The 18792-nt window shown below is 43.2% G+C and overlaps 1 protein-coding gene across 1 annotated transcript in view; it reads right to left on the bottom strand.

The window, feature by feature from the left end:
• ldb3a (LIM domain binding 3a) overlaps positions 1-18792 on the bottom strand; it is a 190438-nt gene that overhangs the window by 108165 nt on the left and 63481 nt on the right. Inside the window, exon 4 of the mRNA XM_080215604.1 lies at positions 8909-8984. Within this exon, the coding sequence (XP_080071730.1) occupies positions 8909-8984 (76 nt within the window). The remainder of the gene's footprint in view (positions 1-8908; positions 8985-18792) is intronic.

The raw sequence follows: 18792 nt of genomic DNA on the forward strand, positions 1-18792 counted from the left end.
GAAGAGGAGAGTCCTGCAGCAGAACACCAGATCAAACCTGGAGATCGAGTATACATCAGGAAGTTTCGAAGGCGTTGGAACGAACCGAGGCGAGAGGGACCGTTTGAAGTGACCAAAGTTTCTCCCACGGCGATACCAGTAGAAGGCAGTACATTGTGGTATCACTTAAATCATTGCACCAGAACGGTACCAGAGGTAGGGGAGAGAAGGGAGGTTGAAAACACCAATCATCTGGATTTGAGTAGCAGTGAGGAAGAAGTAAAACTACACGGGGGGGGAATCTTGGGGAACAGAGACAGAGCCAAAACAGAAAAAAAGGAGCGGAGGATGGTGAAAGTGGTTCTGTGTATGAGCTGGCTGATGATGCAAGTGTCCAGCCTGGGCTTGTTAGCCAAGTCACCTGGGATTTGGAAACTATTTCCCTCAGGGACTTCCTTGACCCACAGTAAAGGAAAATGGAGTGTAGAGAGCATAGAGATGCAGAATTGGGGAGGTAGGGGAATAAAACATTAGATTGGCTTCTGGCGGAAAAAGGAGGGGTGTGTGTTATGTTTGGGGACCAGTGTTGCACATTTATCCCTAATAACACTGACCCAGAGGGGTCATTCACACAGGCCATGAATAAGCTGAAAAATCTCAGGAGAGAGGTGAAGGAGAATGCTGGGTTCGGGCATGGGGTATGGAATTGGCTGGACAATATGTTAGGAAGATGGGGGGCCTGGTTTGCTAAAGCTGGAGTTGTGACAGCCATGACAATAACCATCCTGGGATTAATATTTTGCTGTTTTTTACCTGTCTTGAGATCCCTCCTTGCCAGATTGGCAGTGCAACAAATGGTGACACAAGTGACAAGCAACCCACGTTTGGGAGGAACAACTAAGGAATGGGGAAACATTGAACTGCCCCCGCTGGATGAATTCACAATGACCCTGGTTGAAATTGAAACTTGTCAGTTTGCGAAATAGCTGCACTAGTGGAGGATCGTTCTACAACCTCACCGATGCCTACGGAGACCAAGAGACTTAGTCTGTACACAGGAATCAGTCTTTTTCCCTTCCCTAGACAAGGGTGGGAAGGTTTTTGGCTGATGACTGTTAGGAGCAGGCAATCTGGGGGAGCAACCTAAAAATTCAGACTTTTGCTAGACAGGCCATGATAAGACTAGAATGGGGACATTAATCCCTGACCAAAATACTCGGCTCCCCCACGTTGCCTACAAGTGTGATTAAATATGTGCATGTGAACGGGGTCAAACAAGGGGGACTATCTGAGCTGACCTTGGTAATTGGAATGAGACTAGGGGATAGTCTCAAAGGGGGGATATGTAAGGAAATTTGTACTCAATATGTAAGCATGTTAGTACTTAGAGAATTTGTACTGAATAATTGTGCCTAAACTGGATATGAAATACGGAAGCACGGATAGTATTAGAATGTCTTCCTTGAAGTAGAATTAGGATGGGTAATCAAGTATAGCTGATTTGTAACCTAATATAATCAAGTGTAGCACATGTGATCAAAGCAGGAGGCCCAGAGAAGCAGTATAGCAGTTACTTACTAGCAAATGCAACCAATAGTCCCTTAGGGGACAATGGACACAACCCAGCTGTCCAGCTTGAGATTGACCGTAATAAAAAGGAAATAACAGCATGTTTTTCTTCACATTCGGCCTAAGTCAGCTAAACCACTATTAGTGTACAAGCAGAGTTGTAAAGATAAAAGCAAGGGATGTAACCACCATGGTTTCAAGAAGAAAAGAGAGGAAACAGGGAGTGACCAATCTCAAGCAAAACAGATAAAGGGTCAGTGGGTCGTAAAAGCGAGATAAGGATCTTGAGGTATGGAGCTGAAATGTGCTTAAAAAGACTGTAAGCCGATGGCTCGTTGGAGTGTTCCGGACCTCCCGGCTTTATTTCTCTTGTACTGGAAATAAAGTCTATTGCTTGGAGGATTACAACTCAGACTCTCTGTTTCAATCGGGTTAAATAAGTTGTCGTCTTGGGGAACCACGACAGTGTGCACTTGATATTTATTTGTAAGTGTAGACACATGATGATCGGTGGACAAAACCCTCAAATGTAGCTGTACTCCCTCCACTTGGATACATCTTTTTCTAGCTGGCGGTTCTGGTTTGGTCACTCTGTTTAATAGCCATACAGTATAAAACTCCAGTGGCAATCATAATCTGCTTGGTAACCTACACCTAAAAACCAGCACTAATCCAACCCCTATGGCTGGTATTAAAAATTATGGAACCAAGCTGGATAGATACAGTGAAGATACAGATCAGCCATGGTGTAACTGAATGGCAGAACAGGCTCAAGGGCCTGAATGGCCTCCTCCTGGTCCTCCATTCCTATAGGGTAAGGAGTATGTCACTTTTTCACGTATGGTCGGATGCTTTACAATTTTCCAGTTCCCTCTGAAGTCTAAGTGGTGACAAGACAGACGTGCCTGCAGCCAGGAGCTGCACAATGTGGGTAGCAATGGTAACTGTGCCGGCTTGGATGAAGTGCTGCTGTTGATGGGCAATCACTGGTCCAGTTGGGCAAATAAAACTGAGACAAACTACTCAGCAAAGGGGTGTGAATTAGAAACTGTTCACCAGGCTGTTTAGCGAGGGGCAACTTGGAGTACTTTAAAAACCAAGTCTGTTTAAAGCCTTAAAGTTTGAAGGCATGTGGCCAGCTACCTACCATGTACTTAGTTGCAATTTTAATACTTACTCTCGGAGGAATCCACCTGCAGAGGCCCTGCCTCGCCTGTCATCCTTCTGGGCTGTTGCCCTGACCATTTCATTAATAGTCTCTTTAGAGTACAGACCCATTGGGCTGTTGTACTGCCCACGGTGGCTGGAGCTAGATGTCGCACTTTCAATGCCAGTTACATCATAACCCCTTCTTGGTGCCTGAGAAAGGCTGACCCCTCTTTGAGGTGAAAGGTCGGAAGTGAGGGACGTAGCTGGAGAGAAAATCGAAGTGGTCACGGAAGATGTCTGCCTGAGAGATGCTGCCAATTCCAAGCTACGAGACAAGCTGCTGTCCCTTGTGCTGAGGTAATCAGAGGACATCCCATTAGCTGTGAGCATGCTATCAGAGACCCAAGCAGTTTTACTGAGCTGGTGCTCAGGGGCTGACGTCAGTTTTCCGCTCAGACAGCTGGTGCCGATTCCTGAAGCTGGGTCCTGCAGCAACACACACCCGAGCACAGAACAAAAGGCAAAAGAAAATCACAGATCACATGCAAACACACAGTACACCACTGATCAAAGCAAAAGAAAATAATTAGTGGGCCCAAAATATCCAGCATTCATTGATGACACCAATCACTTGACTGAAGAGAATCTTTGACATCAGGAATGAGCCAATCAGCTAGAACAGACAGTTTAGTCTGAGAAAAGCTAACTGGAAATATCTCAGACTGGAAACTGGAAAATCCTGATGTTGAAGTTAGTATGTGCTCTTTATGGAGATTATTAGTTTATAACATTTTCCAATGAACAACTTTTTCTTCAAGTAATATCCTCAATTATTGGAGGGCTGCTGATCCATGGATTATGCAGTGATTTTACTACAGGGTAGTGTGAGGAGAAAGTCGAAGGCCCCAGGTTTACCTCACCTTAAGTGGGGTTCAAACCACACACTGTTGTCCTTATTCTGAAGAAGTGTTAGTTTTGCAGCCAACTGAGCTAATAAACCTCCTTAACCCCCAGTAAACAAACTTACATCACCATTTAAATCCATGAGTGATCCCACCACCAGGTCAACTCTGTTTTAATTCCTTGTCTGGATGTTACTTTGTCCACATTATGCTACTGATTCCATGATGCAAAATATAAAAGCAAAATACTGCAGACACTGAAAATCTGAAATTAAGTTCTGACAAAAGGTCATTGTCCTCAAATGTTATTTCGCTCCCACAGATGCTACATGAACTGTTGAGAAGTTCCAGCATTTTCTGTTTTATTTATTGCATGACCACTTTCATTTTGGCTTCGGTAGAAGATTGCACTCCAAAAAATGCAGAAACCTTATATAATAGAGAAACTGAAATTTTAGATTAGATGCCATAGGTCCACTGAGCCTATTTTTCCAAACTTATCCATTCGTTTCCTTAGTGTCATTCTGAAACCAACTAATAGTAATCCAGTTCTTTAACAAAAAGCTATCCATTACTCTGCTTGTTATTCAAAAAACTGTCTCCTTCATGCTGAAAAGCACTGTCCAAATTTTTAACTTTCTTTCAATACCATAGGTCAAATTGTCAATGAGACTTCTTAAATCCAATGACCAACACAGCATAACTGGATCAAAATTCTCCACACTCATGTAAATCGCAAAGCATTGCACTTATCAAATTCTGTTTCATCCTTTTCTGAATCATGTCTCACAATGGACAACCTTTCTTCAGAACTCATCGCTAAGTTCAAGAATGAGCTTCAGAGCCCTCCTTTGAACTTCCTTGGGTAAGATTGCATCTTTCCTAAAATATGACCAGAATGGTACACCCTGCTCTATGAGGTTCCTTCAAGTCTCGATGTAGTTTCAACATAACCTTCTGACACTGAATATTAACACACTCAGTCATATATCCCAACATTTTATTTGTTTTCTTTACTAATTCATAAAAGTGAAAAAACAGCTTTCATGACCTCTCCATCAGAACTCCTAAATCTCTTACCTGCTGGACCATACATTTCACATTATTGCTTCTTCTGTTTAGGTTCACTGACCTTACATGTGTGTTGAGCCCCAGCTGCCATCTTTCCATCCACTCCCTGATTATTCCATTATGCTTCAATTTCTACATCCAACTAGGCATCCTTGAAACTTGTTTATCCTCCTACTCAGTGATTTAAGCACCCTGTTTGACTGTACAAATTGGATTGAAAAGAAAGTTGGAATGATTCCTTTGAAGGAAATTTATTTAAGGTGTTGTGCGTTTTGTCCACTGGATGAAATAAATTCCCAATGATTTAATTCTAACTTATCTCAGCTCTTGGCTCAAGCAACAGGAGACAGGAGAACAAAGAGGCATGGAGGAGCTACAGCCAAGTTGTAGTTCCTTCTTGAGGTCCATGTTGTCACCTCACAGTTTAAAGTGGAGAAGGTTCTTCTGCCACGGGAGCACAGGACATTGGAAGGAATTGTGGTTTCAAGCGAATAGCTACAGATTACTTCTTACCCTTCAAAAAACTCATTTGTGAGGGCTCAGGGGCTAGGTGTTGGTTGGTGGTGCAGCTGTGAAAGATATGACAGTCAGTTATCACCTAACAACCCACATATATAAGGATTCATTCAATGGTATTCTGGAGCCTTGGTTGGTTTTGGAATCCTTCTGTCCAGAGGTAGCATCAGGGCAGTTGGGCAACCTTTGCCCAAGTCGAAATCAGCCCACATGCATTTTAAACTGAACAAAGAAGTTTTTATAATGTTCACACTTGGAACATGTGGTTATGCCAGTTTCTGCTTTGCCAGTATGCTATGCCAATGTGGAGCCTTAAAGTGATATAATTAGGGGACAAAATGTCAGCTCAAATGCTGTCATATTGTAAACCAACAGTTAATGGAAAATGTCTGGCTGTTTGGGCTGCACAGAAGCATCTGATGCAGAACAATGATGGGTCAATGCTGATCCACTGAACTCCCCACCACACACAGACCTGCCAAGGCTTATAAAATGCCCAATTATTTTGGGAGATTTGAGAATGTTCATGATGCTGTGAAATTTGTTCTAAAAATGCTGAAACACTCCAGATCCACAGCTTTGATTGGGGGCTTCAGAAGATGATTGTTTGGGATATCCTGATTATCAGTGGCTCGATGGCTTGGTGGTCAGCGTTGCTGCCTCACAGTGCCAGGTTTAATTCGGCCTTGGTGACTGTCTGTGTGGAGTTTTTGCACACTCTCCCCCTGTCTAGGTTTCCTCTGGATGCTTCGGTTTCTTCTCACAGTCCAAAGATGTGCAGGTTAGATGGATTGGCAATGCTAAATTGCCCCTTCTTGTCCAGGGAGGTGCAGGTTAGGTGGATTAGCCATGGTAAATAGTTACGGGGGTAGGGTGAATGGGAGGCACCTAGGTGGGATGCTCTTTCACAGAGTTGGTGCTGATTCAATGGGCCAAATGGCCTCTTTTTGCACTGAAGTGATTTTATGATTCTGTGTTGTTCGTATTATCAGCACTGCTGACTGGGATAAATTACTAAATCTGCCAGTGAAAGGAATTGGATTAGGATGCACAAGAATTATTCATGGGTTTATAATTTTCCCAGGCACATACTGTTGTTAATTCTCCTCACTCGCATGTGATACCTCTTCTGAATCAATGCTTGTTATTTTAGTTGTCAGATTAAGAACTTCCAATTTTGAATGTGTGGCTGTGCATGTGTGATTTGGCATGTGCGTATGTGTTTATTAACAAGCTATGGCAGAAGTCTTATAAATATGAAAGGATCAAGAGATTACTGCAATAGTCTGGCACTGGTAAAGAGTCAATCCGAATTTCCACCAGTCGCATATATTATTGTCTGTACTTCCATTCAGAACTGGCCAGGCAAAAGCAACATCAAAATGTATGGTTAGATTTAAGGGAGATCTATCGAGAATGTTTGTGTTTTATTGAGTATTGCCCAGTACCTCCCTCATGTTGGAAATGTAAAGGGTGTATACATTTATTGGAGCAGGGAGATTATTGATGTTAATGAAAATGCTTTTTGTCACATCACTGTGCCAGTACAATGCAAACAGACAGTGTTAGTACTTTTAAAGCCAGCATAGTGTCAAGGGAAAACAATACTTGTAAACAAATGGGGTTGGGGGAAATTATTTTACAAAGCGCAAGATCCTGTAGATGGTCGATTGCCTGAGATGTAATAGTGTAGCATGACTCCATTAAAGGTAAAAGAAAGTTGCCACATTGTCTCCTCAAAGTTGTGGCCTTAATTTGTAGGAAAGTAGAAAGTGGATTGCCTACTCCTTTTATACAAACTGTGAATAGGAGCAGTATCCTCTAGTTAAATGGACAACAACAAAGGGTCAAAAGTGTTCTCAAAATCTCAGGAAACAAATGCAGTTTCTCTCAAGGTCCTACTTAAAAAAGAGACAAAATTACAAAGCAGTCCAAGCCCTAGAAAAATATTCTTGATTCCCTACATCCTGTGTTTGTGTGTGAGTGTGTATGTGCATGAGTGTGTGTGAGTGAGGGAGTGAGAGATTGAGTGTTCCAACATGTGAGTGTAAGAAAGTGTGAGAGAAAGAAGGAGCGAGGCAGTATGAGACAATGAGAACGTGCAAACGTGTGTACGTGTTTGAGTGTGATAGTCAGCATGAGAGTGCTGGGAAAGAAAGGAATATAGAAAGCTATCAGTAGCTCCCTGACTAAAATGGAAAAGATTAATGGATTATCCTGATGGTCTGGTAAAAAGCCCAATTAAATGAGGCTCTAGAAGGGTTTGCGCCAAGATGATGCTGTGACTGCGCTCAAAATGTAGACTTCTAGCATGTTAAGTGAAGCAAATTGAAACTCCTGAAGTGGGAATTTGATTCCTAATTTGCTGTTCCTTCATTTTATGAAAAGTTGGATCCAGGATCACATTCATAAGTGCACAAAAGGGAGCCGGGGTAGAAAGAGAAAGAAAGTGCAAGAGAGCCAGAGGTAAAGCCAGAGCTGTGAGCATGAGAGAAAGTGAGAGAGAACTATCTGTGATTCTCAAGGGCAATGATGCTGGTCCTGGCAAATGGAACTCTCCCCAATTGGGCACCCAAGTTTCATGGTCAAGCATGGTCTGATGACTTCCCCTTCCTTGTCCCTATACTGCATCTAACTTGTGTCCATCAGTCCCAAGCCATATAGGTCAGTGCATACTGAATATTATGTCCCCACTATTAGTAAATTGGCTCCCCTAACTGTCTGGAGCTGTGGATGACTTTAGCATTACTGTCCCAGACTATTTTCCTATTTGCTCTTGAGATGTGAGCATCAACTGACAAGACCAGCATTTCTTGCCCCAATATCTTTGAGAAGGTAATAGTTAGTTGCTCTCTTGAACTGCTACAGTTTGTGCAGCATATGTACACACACACACACACACACACACAGTGCTGTTAGGAAGGGAGTCTCAGGATTTTGACCCAGTCGTGAGGGAACAGCAATATATTTCCAAATCAGGATGATCTGTGTCTTGGAGAGGAACTAGTACATTCCATATGTTTGCTGCCCTTGTTACAGGTTTGGAAGGTGTTGTCGAAGGAGTACAGCCAGATGATTCATCATAGATCAAACTTGGGACCTGCAACTCAGAGGTAATGATCTTTGCACCATCAACAGTTGTTGCAACATAATTTCTGATCATTGCTGCTGAATGTTAACTACTTCAGGGTGGCAGATTTCAAGATGTTCATTCTGAGTCATTTACACAATAATTATTGAAAGCTCAAATGTCTTAATGGTTGGTTGCTTAAGTTAATTAGCTAATTTAGTAAAGTTGATTAGGAGCCTAGTTTAGGGTGTCATATTCCTGACCATGTGTGGCAAATCGGCTTTACATAAAGTCAAGGCAACAACATAATTCACACGAAAACATTTCTTGTCTCTTCCAAATAAAAAGTCATAGCTCAATTTGGCAAGTGAAGAAAGTAGATTTTTCTATCAAATGTTCTCTTTTCCATTTTTCTTTTTTGATTCTTCCCCATGCAGGTGGGATTGGTGTGATTCTGGGTGAAATGTTGTTGCAATGACTGTCACATTTTGTACAGGAGCCCCACTCTCCACAATGGCATCTTGTATGCTGTACACAATTCATGTCATCAATTATATCAACAGTTTTAAAGAGACAATTATACAAGAGAAAATATAAGAGAGTGGGAGTGTAGTAATTGCAGAACCAACAATGACTGTGGCACAGGCCTTACCTTTTGATGAGGGATAACTGGCATGGGAGAGTCCATACGAAGAGTTGCTGTGGGCACTGGGCCTGGGCGTTTTGATCTGAAAGGACAAAGTAATTTTTTCTTAGAATATTTTGAAAACTGCGAACAGTTCCTTCTGCTGTAGCTAGATAGGCTTGGGATGAACCATCTCATTGAGACGTATAAGATGATGAATGGGATGGATAGGATAGAGGTGGAGAGGCTCTTCCCACTCAGAAAGGACAGTAGGACTAGAGGGCACAGCCTCAAGATAAAGGGGGGGCGGTTTAGAACGGAGTTGAGGAAGAACTTCTTCACTCAAAGGGTGGTGAATCTCTGGAATTCTCTGCCCGTTGAAGTGGTGGAGGCTGCCTCGCTAAATATTTTTAAGATGCGGGTTGATGGGTTTTTGATAAGAGAGGGGATTAAGGGTTATGGGGAGAGGGCGGGAATGTGGAACTGAGCCACGACAGATCAGCCATGATCTTATTGAATGGCGGGGCAGGCTCGAAGGGCTAGATGGCCTACTCCTGCTCCTATTTCTTATGTTCTTATGTTCTTATGTTTTTAAAGAGTTTCTCCCAGATAATTGCTGCAGTCAAGATCTAGCTCCAATTTTCTCTCTTCCCATGAAGAAATGCCTGAAATTGTCATGTGGTGGCTTGGCTGAAATCCATTACAGCCTGAAAACAAGTGGTCTCACAATCCAAACAGTAGAGCACGTATAAAGAGCAAGTGATTGAAAGAGACAGATATAATGTTATGTGACAGCCTTTGGATGAATACAAGGGATGAACAATGTGAAGCCTATCGACACTATCTAATACCGCAGGTGAGAAGAAATTCACTCTAAACTGCGCCCCACACAACAATACGAGCTGCATTTCAGCTCTCCAACATCCCACTGATCAAGTAAGCAGCACATCAGCACACAGGTCAGAATTCTACCCCCAACCTCAAATGAAGCATCTTTATAGTCCCTATTAATCTGTGTCCCCACTGAGCAAGATCTCAGGCCTCAACCCTTTTTCAGCACTGACCACGACATCAACCTGTTACACCCACATACCCATCATTCTTCACTACCCATTCTGTCATCTTAATTCAGTTATCCTCAATACTTGACCAAACTGGTGATCAACTAGCTCACAGAAAATCTTGATGCTGGGAGAGACCAAACGGCCCAGTCTACCTTCCTGCTCAGATTGCAGCTTGTTATGTGTATCTCTTCGGGGTTTTTTTTATTATTTATTCATTCACAGGATGTGAAATGCTGGCTAGAGCAGCATTCATTGCGCATTCCGAATTGCTCTTGAGAAGGTGGTGGTGAGTTGTCTCTTGAACTGCTACAATCCACGTGTTGTAGGAACACCCACAGTTCTGTTAGGAAGGGAATTTGAGGATTTTGACCCAGTAACAATGAAGGAATGGTAATATATTTCCAAGTCAGGATGGTGTGCAACGTGGAGGGGAGCTTGCAGCTGATGGTGGTCTCATGCACCTGCTGCCCTGTCCTTCTAAGTGGTAGAGGTCATGTGTTTGGAAGGTGCTCTCTAAGCAGCTTTGGTGAATTGCTGCAGTCCTTCTTGTAGATAATACACACTGCTGCTACTGTATGTGGTTGGTGGAGGGAGTGAAGATTTAAGCTTGTGGTTGTGTGCTAATCATGCGGGCTGATTTGTCCTGGATGGCGTCAAGCTTTTTGAGTGTTGCAGCAGCGTTCATTCAGCCAAGTATTCCGTCACACTGCTTACTGTGTCCTATACATGTTGGACAAGCTTTGGTGAACCAGCAGGCGAATGACTTGCCAGAGAGCTCCCAGTATTTGACTTGCTCTTGTAGCCAAGACATTGAAGTCTTTGGAGGTTTAAAGACCACCTGGATCATGATCTACCTTTGTGATCCAAATCCAAAAGCTAATTATGCTCTCAGCAATGTTCCTTTATTTCTTGAATCAGTCTTTTCCAATACACTGTACCACCTATTTTGCGATCGAGACTAGGATAGCAACACAATGAATGGAAGAATTAGTGACAAATGGGAGAAGTAATTAGTTAAAGCACTGAGTTAGGAGTGAAATATTGCTTAAACCCTTGCTGCTGTCAAGTGGTCATATTGGCTGTTTTGGGTACTTATATGACACCCCTGTCTCAGCAAGGAAGCCATACTCAGAATATTGGTCAGAATCAAAGCATGCCAGCCTGAGTCTCCAATCTGGATTCTTGTACAGCTGATTCCTGCGACCATTTCTTACTTTCCTTGCAAAAGGCTGTATTTTATGATCACCACAAAATTCAAGCCCCAAATGATGCAATATGTTCACTCAAGGCCAGTACTCAAGGCCTAGTGTTCTGGCAGGGGATGATTGACACATCTGTGTTATCACTCTGTCTCAAGCCCAATCAAATAGGAGACAGTTCACGATGGGCAAGGTGAAGAAATACGTGGTGGAAAAAAATACAGCTCAGCACAAACATTTCTGAAATAGATCTCTCAGGTATATGAATAGATGGAGAAACCCAGAATTTGGTTCAGAGGGACACTCTCCTTTATTTAGGTACATCTTCAATATAAATAGGGCCATCACTAGGGTATGGTGTGAGGCTGGTGTGAGGCTGAGTTGTCTTAGGATTGTTGGTAAGACTCTGTATTGGAGGTGCCTTCACAACGTATAGGCCCATCCGTTCCTCATACTATAACTCTTTCATCCCAGGATCAGTCAAGCAAATCTTCTCTGAACAGCTTTGAATACAATTATATCCTTTCTTAAGTAAGAAGACCAAAACTGTACTAAGTACTCCAGATACTGACCCTGGAATGAGCCAGTAAAATTTCCCTATTTTTATACCCAGTTCCCCTTGCAATAAATGGAAACATTCCATTAGCCTTCCTAAGCAGCTGCTGTACTTACATACTAGCATTGTGTGAGGTGGTGCAGGCAGGTTGAATCGAGACATTCAGAAGGGATCCAGACTGTTTTTTGAAAAGGCAAATGTACGGGGCTACGGGGAGAAAGAAGAAAGGAAAATGGCACAAAGTGAAATGCTCATTTTGAGAGCTGGTGCTGACATGATGGGCTGAATGGCCTCCTTTTGTGCTGTAACAATTCTGTGATTAAGTTTGAAGGTGTCTAAACTTGCTGCAGTTTATTATAACTGGCAAGGTACAAAGGCCATGATGGACGTAATGGATAAAACTCAGCAAAACCTGCAGTGCGCGGCAAGTAAATAGGATCAATTAATTCCAATTAATTTGATAGCCAATGACATGACACAAGCTGCTGCCCAAATTCCATAGGGATTTACAGTTCACTTACAAACATGTCCTTATAAGGGAAGGAAGGAATGAGAAAGCAATAGGAAGATGAAGACAGAAAGCAAAAAATAAAATTGAAAGCAAATGTGGGCTCCATAGCGTTGGTGTATCATGTTGAACTCATTTATATCACAGCTGCATGCCAGTAGGTTCTGAAACATTTAGAACTGTTACTATTTGAGAGAAATCAAGATCTTGTTACTATGTTGTCACTTTAACTCAGTTGTTAGCTGTCTTGCCCCTAAGTCAGAGAGCTGGATTTTTCCCTGTAGGCTTCTGAACCCCACTGGTCAGGTTCAAATGAGGGTCAGAAACTTGTACATTGTGGGAAAGTGATTTTTCCTGGAATTGGCCAGTTAGTGGCTCGAGAATGGGCTTGCTATCCGATTACAGACAGTAGAGGGCTCTTGAAGCTGGAGGACCAGAGGCCTTTCCACCTGATATCAGGTGGAAAGCATCAGGGTGACATGGCAGGTAAATGCACCCCCCTCCATCCCTCCCCAACTTCCATTCTCAGCCCAGGCTGAGGGTCAGCGTGGCACAGTGGTTAGCACTTTTGCCTCACAGGGACCCAGGTTAAATTCCAGTTTTGTGTGAGTGACTTTGTGGAGTTTTCACATTCTCCCCATGTCTCATGGATTTAATAAGAACATAAGAAATAGGAGCAGGAGTAGGCCATCTGGCCCTTCGAGCCTGCCCCGCCATTCAATAAGATCATGGCTGATCTGTCGTGGCTCAGTTCCACATTCCCGCCCTCTCCCCATAACCCTTAATCCCCTCTCTTATCAAAAACCCATCAACCCGCGTCTTAAAAATATTTAGCGAGGTAGCCTCCACCACTTCAACAGGCAGAGAATTCCAGAGATTCACCACCCTTTGAGTGAAGAAGTTCTTCCTCAACTCCGTTCTAAACCGGCCCCCCCCCCCCCTTTATCTTGAGGCTGTGCCCCCTAGTCCTACTGTCCTTTCTGAGCGGGAAGAGTCTCTCCACCTCTATCCTATCCATCCCATTCATCATCTTATATGACTGAACACATTGACGAAGGAAGTGCCGTGGACGTAGTGTACATGGACTTCAGCAAGGCGTTTGATAAGGTCCCCCATGCAAGACTTCTTGAGAAGGTGAGAGGGCATGGGATCCAAGGGCCTTTGGCCTTGTGGATCCAGAATTGGCTTGCCTGCAGAAGGCAGAGAGTGGTTGTGGATGGGGCTTTTTCTGAATGGAGGTCAGTCACCAGCGGAGTGCCTCAAGGATCTGTTCTGGGACCCTTGTTGTTTGTCATTTTCATAAATGACCTGGATGAGGAAGTGGAGGGATGGGTAAGTAAGTTCGCTGATGACACTAAGGTCGGTGGTGTTGTAGATGGTCTGGAAGGATGGAAAAAGTTGCAGCAGGACATAGATAGGATGCAGGACTGGGCGGAGAAGTGGCAGATGGACTTCAACGCGGATAAATGTGTAGTCGTCCATTTTGGCAGAACCAACGGGATGAACGAGTACACTATCAAGGGCAGAAGTCTGAGTAGTGTTGAAGAGCAGAAGGATCTAGGGGTCCGGGTCCACAGGACTCTTAAATCGGCCTCGCAGGTGGAGGAGGTGGTCAAGAAGGCGTATGGTGTACTGGCCTTCATTAATCGAGGGATTGAGTTTAGGAGTCGGGAGGTAATGCTGCAACTTTATAAGACCCTTGTCAGGCCTCATTTAGAGTATTGTGCGCAGTTCTGGTCGCCTCACTATAGGAAAGATGTAGAAGCTATTGAGAGGGTACAGAGGAGATTTACAAGGATGTTGCCTGGACTGGGAGGCATGCCTTATGAAGTTAGGTTGAGGGAGCTGGGACTCTTTTCCCTGGAGAGACGAAGGTTGAGAGGCGACCTGATAGAAGTTTACAAGATGTTGAGAGGAATAGATAGGGTGGACTCTCAGAGGCTATTTCCCCGGGTTGAAATGGTTGCTACGAGAGGACACAGATTTAAGGTGCAAGGAGGGAAGTTCAGAAGTGATGTTAGGGGTAAGTTTTTCACTCAGAGGGTGGTGAGTGAATGGAATCAGCTGCCGTCAGTGGTGGTGGAGGCGAACTCGCTGGGGTCTTTTAAAAGACTTCTGGATGAGTATATGGGGTTTAATGAGATTGAGGGTTATAGATAGGTCTGTAGGTTGGTAGGTGTTGATGTGATCGGTGCAACTCGTGGGCCGAAGGGCCTGTTTGTGCTGTAGTGTTCTATGTTCTATGTTCTATACGTCTCAATGAGATCTCCCTTCATTCTTCTAAACTCTAACGAGTACAAGCCTAGTTTATTCAGCCTCTCCTCATAGCTCAACCCCCTGAACTCCGGCATCAGCCTAGTAAACCTCCTCTGCACTCCCTCCAAGGCCAAAATATCCTTGCGTAAGTACGGCGCCCAAAACTGCACACAGTACTCCAGCTGCAACCTCACCAATGCCCTTTATAGTCGCAGCAAGACCTCCCTACTTGTATATTCAATCCCCCTCGCTATGAAGGCCAGCATCCCATTCGCCTTCCTGACCACCTGCTGTACCTGCAAGCTGGGTTTGTGCTCATCAGCAAATTTCGACACCATACACTCGGTTCCCTCCTCCAGATCATCTATATAAATGGTAAATAGCTGAGGCCCCAGCACCGACCCCTGAGGCACTCCACTAGTCACCAACCGCCATTCCGAATAGCACCCATTGACCCCCACTCTCTGCCTCCTATTTGACAACCAGTCCTCTATCCACGCTAAAACCCTACCCCCAACTCCATGTCCCCTGACCTTCTGCAATAACTTCTTGTGAGGTTCCTCTGGATGTTCCGGTTTCCTCCCACAGTCCAAAGATATACAGGTTAGGTCTGTTGGCTATACTAAATTGCCCTTTAGTGTTTGCAGCTGTGTAGGTTAGATGGATCACCATTGGAAGTGTGTGGGGTTATGAGGATAGGGCCTGAGTAAGATGCAGAGTGTCACTGCAGACTTGATGGACCAAATGTCCTCTTCTGCACTAGGGATTCTATAAAACAGCTTTAGAATTGGCCACCTTCTGGCCAGCAATCCCAGATCACATGCGTCCTCAGTTAGACTGAGATCTGTAGTAGATAGAGTTGTGGAGATAGGTCATTCTCTTGGGAACATCAGTCCCTCATTCACTGAAGCTCTGACCTGGAAGGAAGATGGCCCATTCTGTTTGGACACAAAGGAAATAGCAAAGTGCACTAAACAAATCCAGAAGCAGGGCAGGGATTGATGGTTAAACATGTCAGGCAAGCGCAAGCAGTCATACAGTCCAAAAGGATAAACGCAAATTATAGGAATGAGTCTCTGGTGCCAATGGACAGTTTGCCCATTGTTGACTAATGGGTAGAGGCTAGTTTCCCCAATCTCTGGGATATTCCACTCAGTACTACCCCCAGCAAAGATTCTCAGGACACAACATTCATCACCTTCTGCCTGCTAACCTACAACATCTGGTCAAACATGCCTCAATTTTAAAATTCTCATCCTTGTATTCAAATCTCTCCACATCCTAATGCATCCCTATATTTGTCACCTCATCCACCTTTCCAACCCTCAGATCTTTGCTTTCTTAACAGATTTTGCTCTCTTACTTTCTGAAGTGGAGTCCCATGGGACTTTAGTGACCTTTCAAGATCTTGTCTCATTGGCTTTAATTGTGTCAATGAGTAAAGATGATATATTTAACTACATGGTGCACCACCACTACACGCGATACAATTTTCTCCCGCATACAGGGGGCTTGTTGGCTACATTTCACTTCACAGGGACATTGATAGTTGCAGTGCAAATGATCAATTTAAGAAAAGAACTTTACACTTATTAATGCAGTAAAACAATCCAATGCACTTCACAGGGGCTTGATCAGACAAAATTTGAAACCAAACCACCTGTGACCAAAAATAAAGAAAGAGGAAAGAGAGAGAGATGGAGGGATTTCCAGAGTTGAGAGTCTCAGCAGTTGGAGCCTTGGCTGCCAAAATGTGGGAAAGGGCAAAATTGGAGGAGTGCAAAGATCTGGGAGCATAGTAAAGCTGGAGGAAGTTAGACAGCAAGGACTGAAGCATCAGATTGATTAAAATCAAGGACAAGCAGCCAACTTGGATCAATGAGCACAGTACAATGGGTAAATGGGACTATTGTCTCCTTCAGGGCAGTTGAGACGCATTGAGTTAAATGGCATCTCACTTATGCGCACATTACAATTTTGTGAATTTGCGTTTGTCTGATGCCCTTCTTTCAACCTGTCCAAAGGAGTTTCCTAAACTCTCCATTTCTAAGATCGCTTAGCAGAACTGAAGATAAGAAAGCACACATTTTGACTTTGGGAATGTAGGAACAGGAGCATGCCATTCAGCTTTATTTTAAAGTTTTTTTTATTAGTCACAAGTATGCTTCCAATAACATGGCAATTAAGTTACTGTGAAAACCACCTAGTTGCCACTCTGTGGTGCCTGTTCCGATATACTAAGGGAAAGTTTAGCATGGCCAATGCACCTAACCAGCATGTCTTTCAGACTGTGGGAGGAAACCAGAGCACCTGGAGGAAATTCACGTAGACACAGGGAGAACTTGCAGAGTCCGCACGGACAGTGACCCAAGCTGGGAATTGAACCTGAGTCCCTGGTGCTGTGAGGCAGCAGTGCTAATCACTGTGCTAACTGTGGATCTGCTCTGCCATTCAATTAGATCATGGCTCATCATCTACCTCAACACCATCCCAACACCTCTTGATGTTATTAGTTTCCAAAAATCTATCGATTTCTGTCTTGATCATGCACAATGTTTGAGCTTCCAAAGCCCTCTGGGGTGGAGAATTCCAAAGATTCATCACCCTCAATGAAGAAATTCCTCCTCATCTCAGCCTTAAATGGTCTACCCCTTAACCTGAGATTATGTCCTCTGGTTTTAGACTTGCCAGCCAGGGAATTGTCTTATCTACAACTATCCTGTCACACCCTGTGAAGATTTTGTAACTTTGAATGAGGTCATGCCTCATTTTTCGAAACTTTAGAGAATACAGATCATTTTAGTCACTTTCTCCCAGCTTCAGCCTCTCTTATACTTCATGTCAATTATTGACTCTGCTCTTCTCCTAGAATAAACCACTTCTAAGAGGTTTATTGGTGAGGAGTGTTAGAAGGATCCATGATGAATGCAACGTCAAAATTTCTATGTGTTTCTTTATGGGGGAGTCAGGCTGATTTCTGCTTCTCAATTCATGGTGTGAGCAATTAGAAATTACTTCATTTAATGCTTCACTTTTGAGTATTTAAATCAGTGTCTGACTCAGTTATAATGATCAATTTAAAGCTGCTGTTCTGGTCAGAGAGATGACAAGATGAATTTTAGTTAGCAGAGTCTGAGCTACAGTATTAAATGTTGGGCTCAAACTGGAAGAAAGCTTTCTTTTCATTCAAATCTTAGTTTGCGAAGGAACCATTACAACTTTGAATAGAAATAACCAATTCAAGGTGTAGGTTTTGTTTCAATTGATAACATTCTCAACTTGGATTGAGAAGGTTGTGGGTTCAAAACCCTCTGAGATTTGACAGCATAATCTAAGCAGCCATTTCAGGTTCTTACTGAGGGAGTGCTACACTGTTGGATGTGTTGTCTTTCGTGCGCAAAGTTACCTGAAGGCTTCTCTGCCCTTTTGGCTGGATGTGAAAGAGCTGTGGAGTTCTCCCAGAGCGCTGGCCAATATGTATCTCAAAGCCAACATCAAGCCAATCGTCTAAAACAGACAATTTAATCACTATCTCAATGTTGTTTTGTGAGAACTTACTGTTTGCAAATTGACTGCCACATTTCCCAACAATACAATATTGACTACACTTCAAATGCACTTTGAAACCTGAGGATATGAATTATAAAAAATGAAGATTCTTTCAAACATCACTTACTTGGTTCTGGTTCTGGGTACCATTACTTAGGAAGGATTTACTTGTTTTGGAAGGAATACAACTTCCATTTACTGGAATGCTATCTGGATCCAAAGTTAAATTATGAGAAGAGATTAAACAAAGTAGGATAGTATTCCCTAGAATTTAGAACAATAAGGGGCAATTTGATCAAAGTTTAAGATAGTCAGGGGAGTGACTATCTTAAGTAATCAACCTGTTTGGCCATGTTATGAACACACCTTCTATAGCCGTCAGGTCCTGAGTGGAACTTGAATCCAGTGCTTCTGGCCCAGATGTAGGGATGCTACCCAGTGCACCACAAGATCTCCCAAAGAGACTACTACTTAAATGAAAAGGAAGTGCATAGTAAATGAAAGATCGGGACACACTGATCCACTACTATATGGTAAAGGGTAAAGAAACTCAGCTGTTGTGATGTCTTAAAATGTCAGTAATGACCCCATACACTCAGGTAACTCTGCCAGTTTATATATGTATATAATTATTGGGTTCACCACAGTACAAAAGGATATTGGAGTTTCTGAAAGCACTGAGAAAAGAGAAACCGCAATGTTTGGGGGATGGAGAGACTGGCTAATAAACATGGTATGTAAATTGGTCATACTTCCACTGGAAAAAAAGCAGGTTAAGA

The sequence above is a fragment of the Carcharhinus amblyrhynchos genome, chromosome 31, assembly GCF_965287045.1.
Source record: "Carcharhinus amblyrhynchos chromosome 31, sCarAmb.v2.hapA, whole genome shotgun sequence".
Classification (NCBI taxonomy): domain Eukaryota; kingdom Metazoa; phylum Chordata; class Chondrichthyes; order Carcharhiniformes; family Carcharhinidae; genus Carcharhinus; species Carcharhinus amblyrhynchos.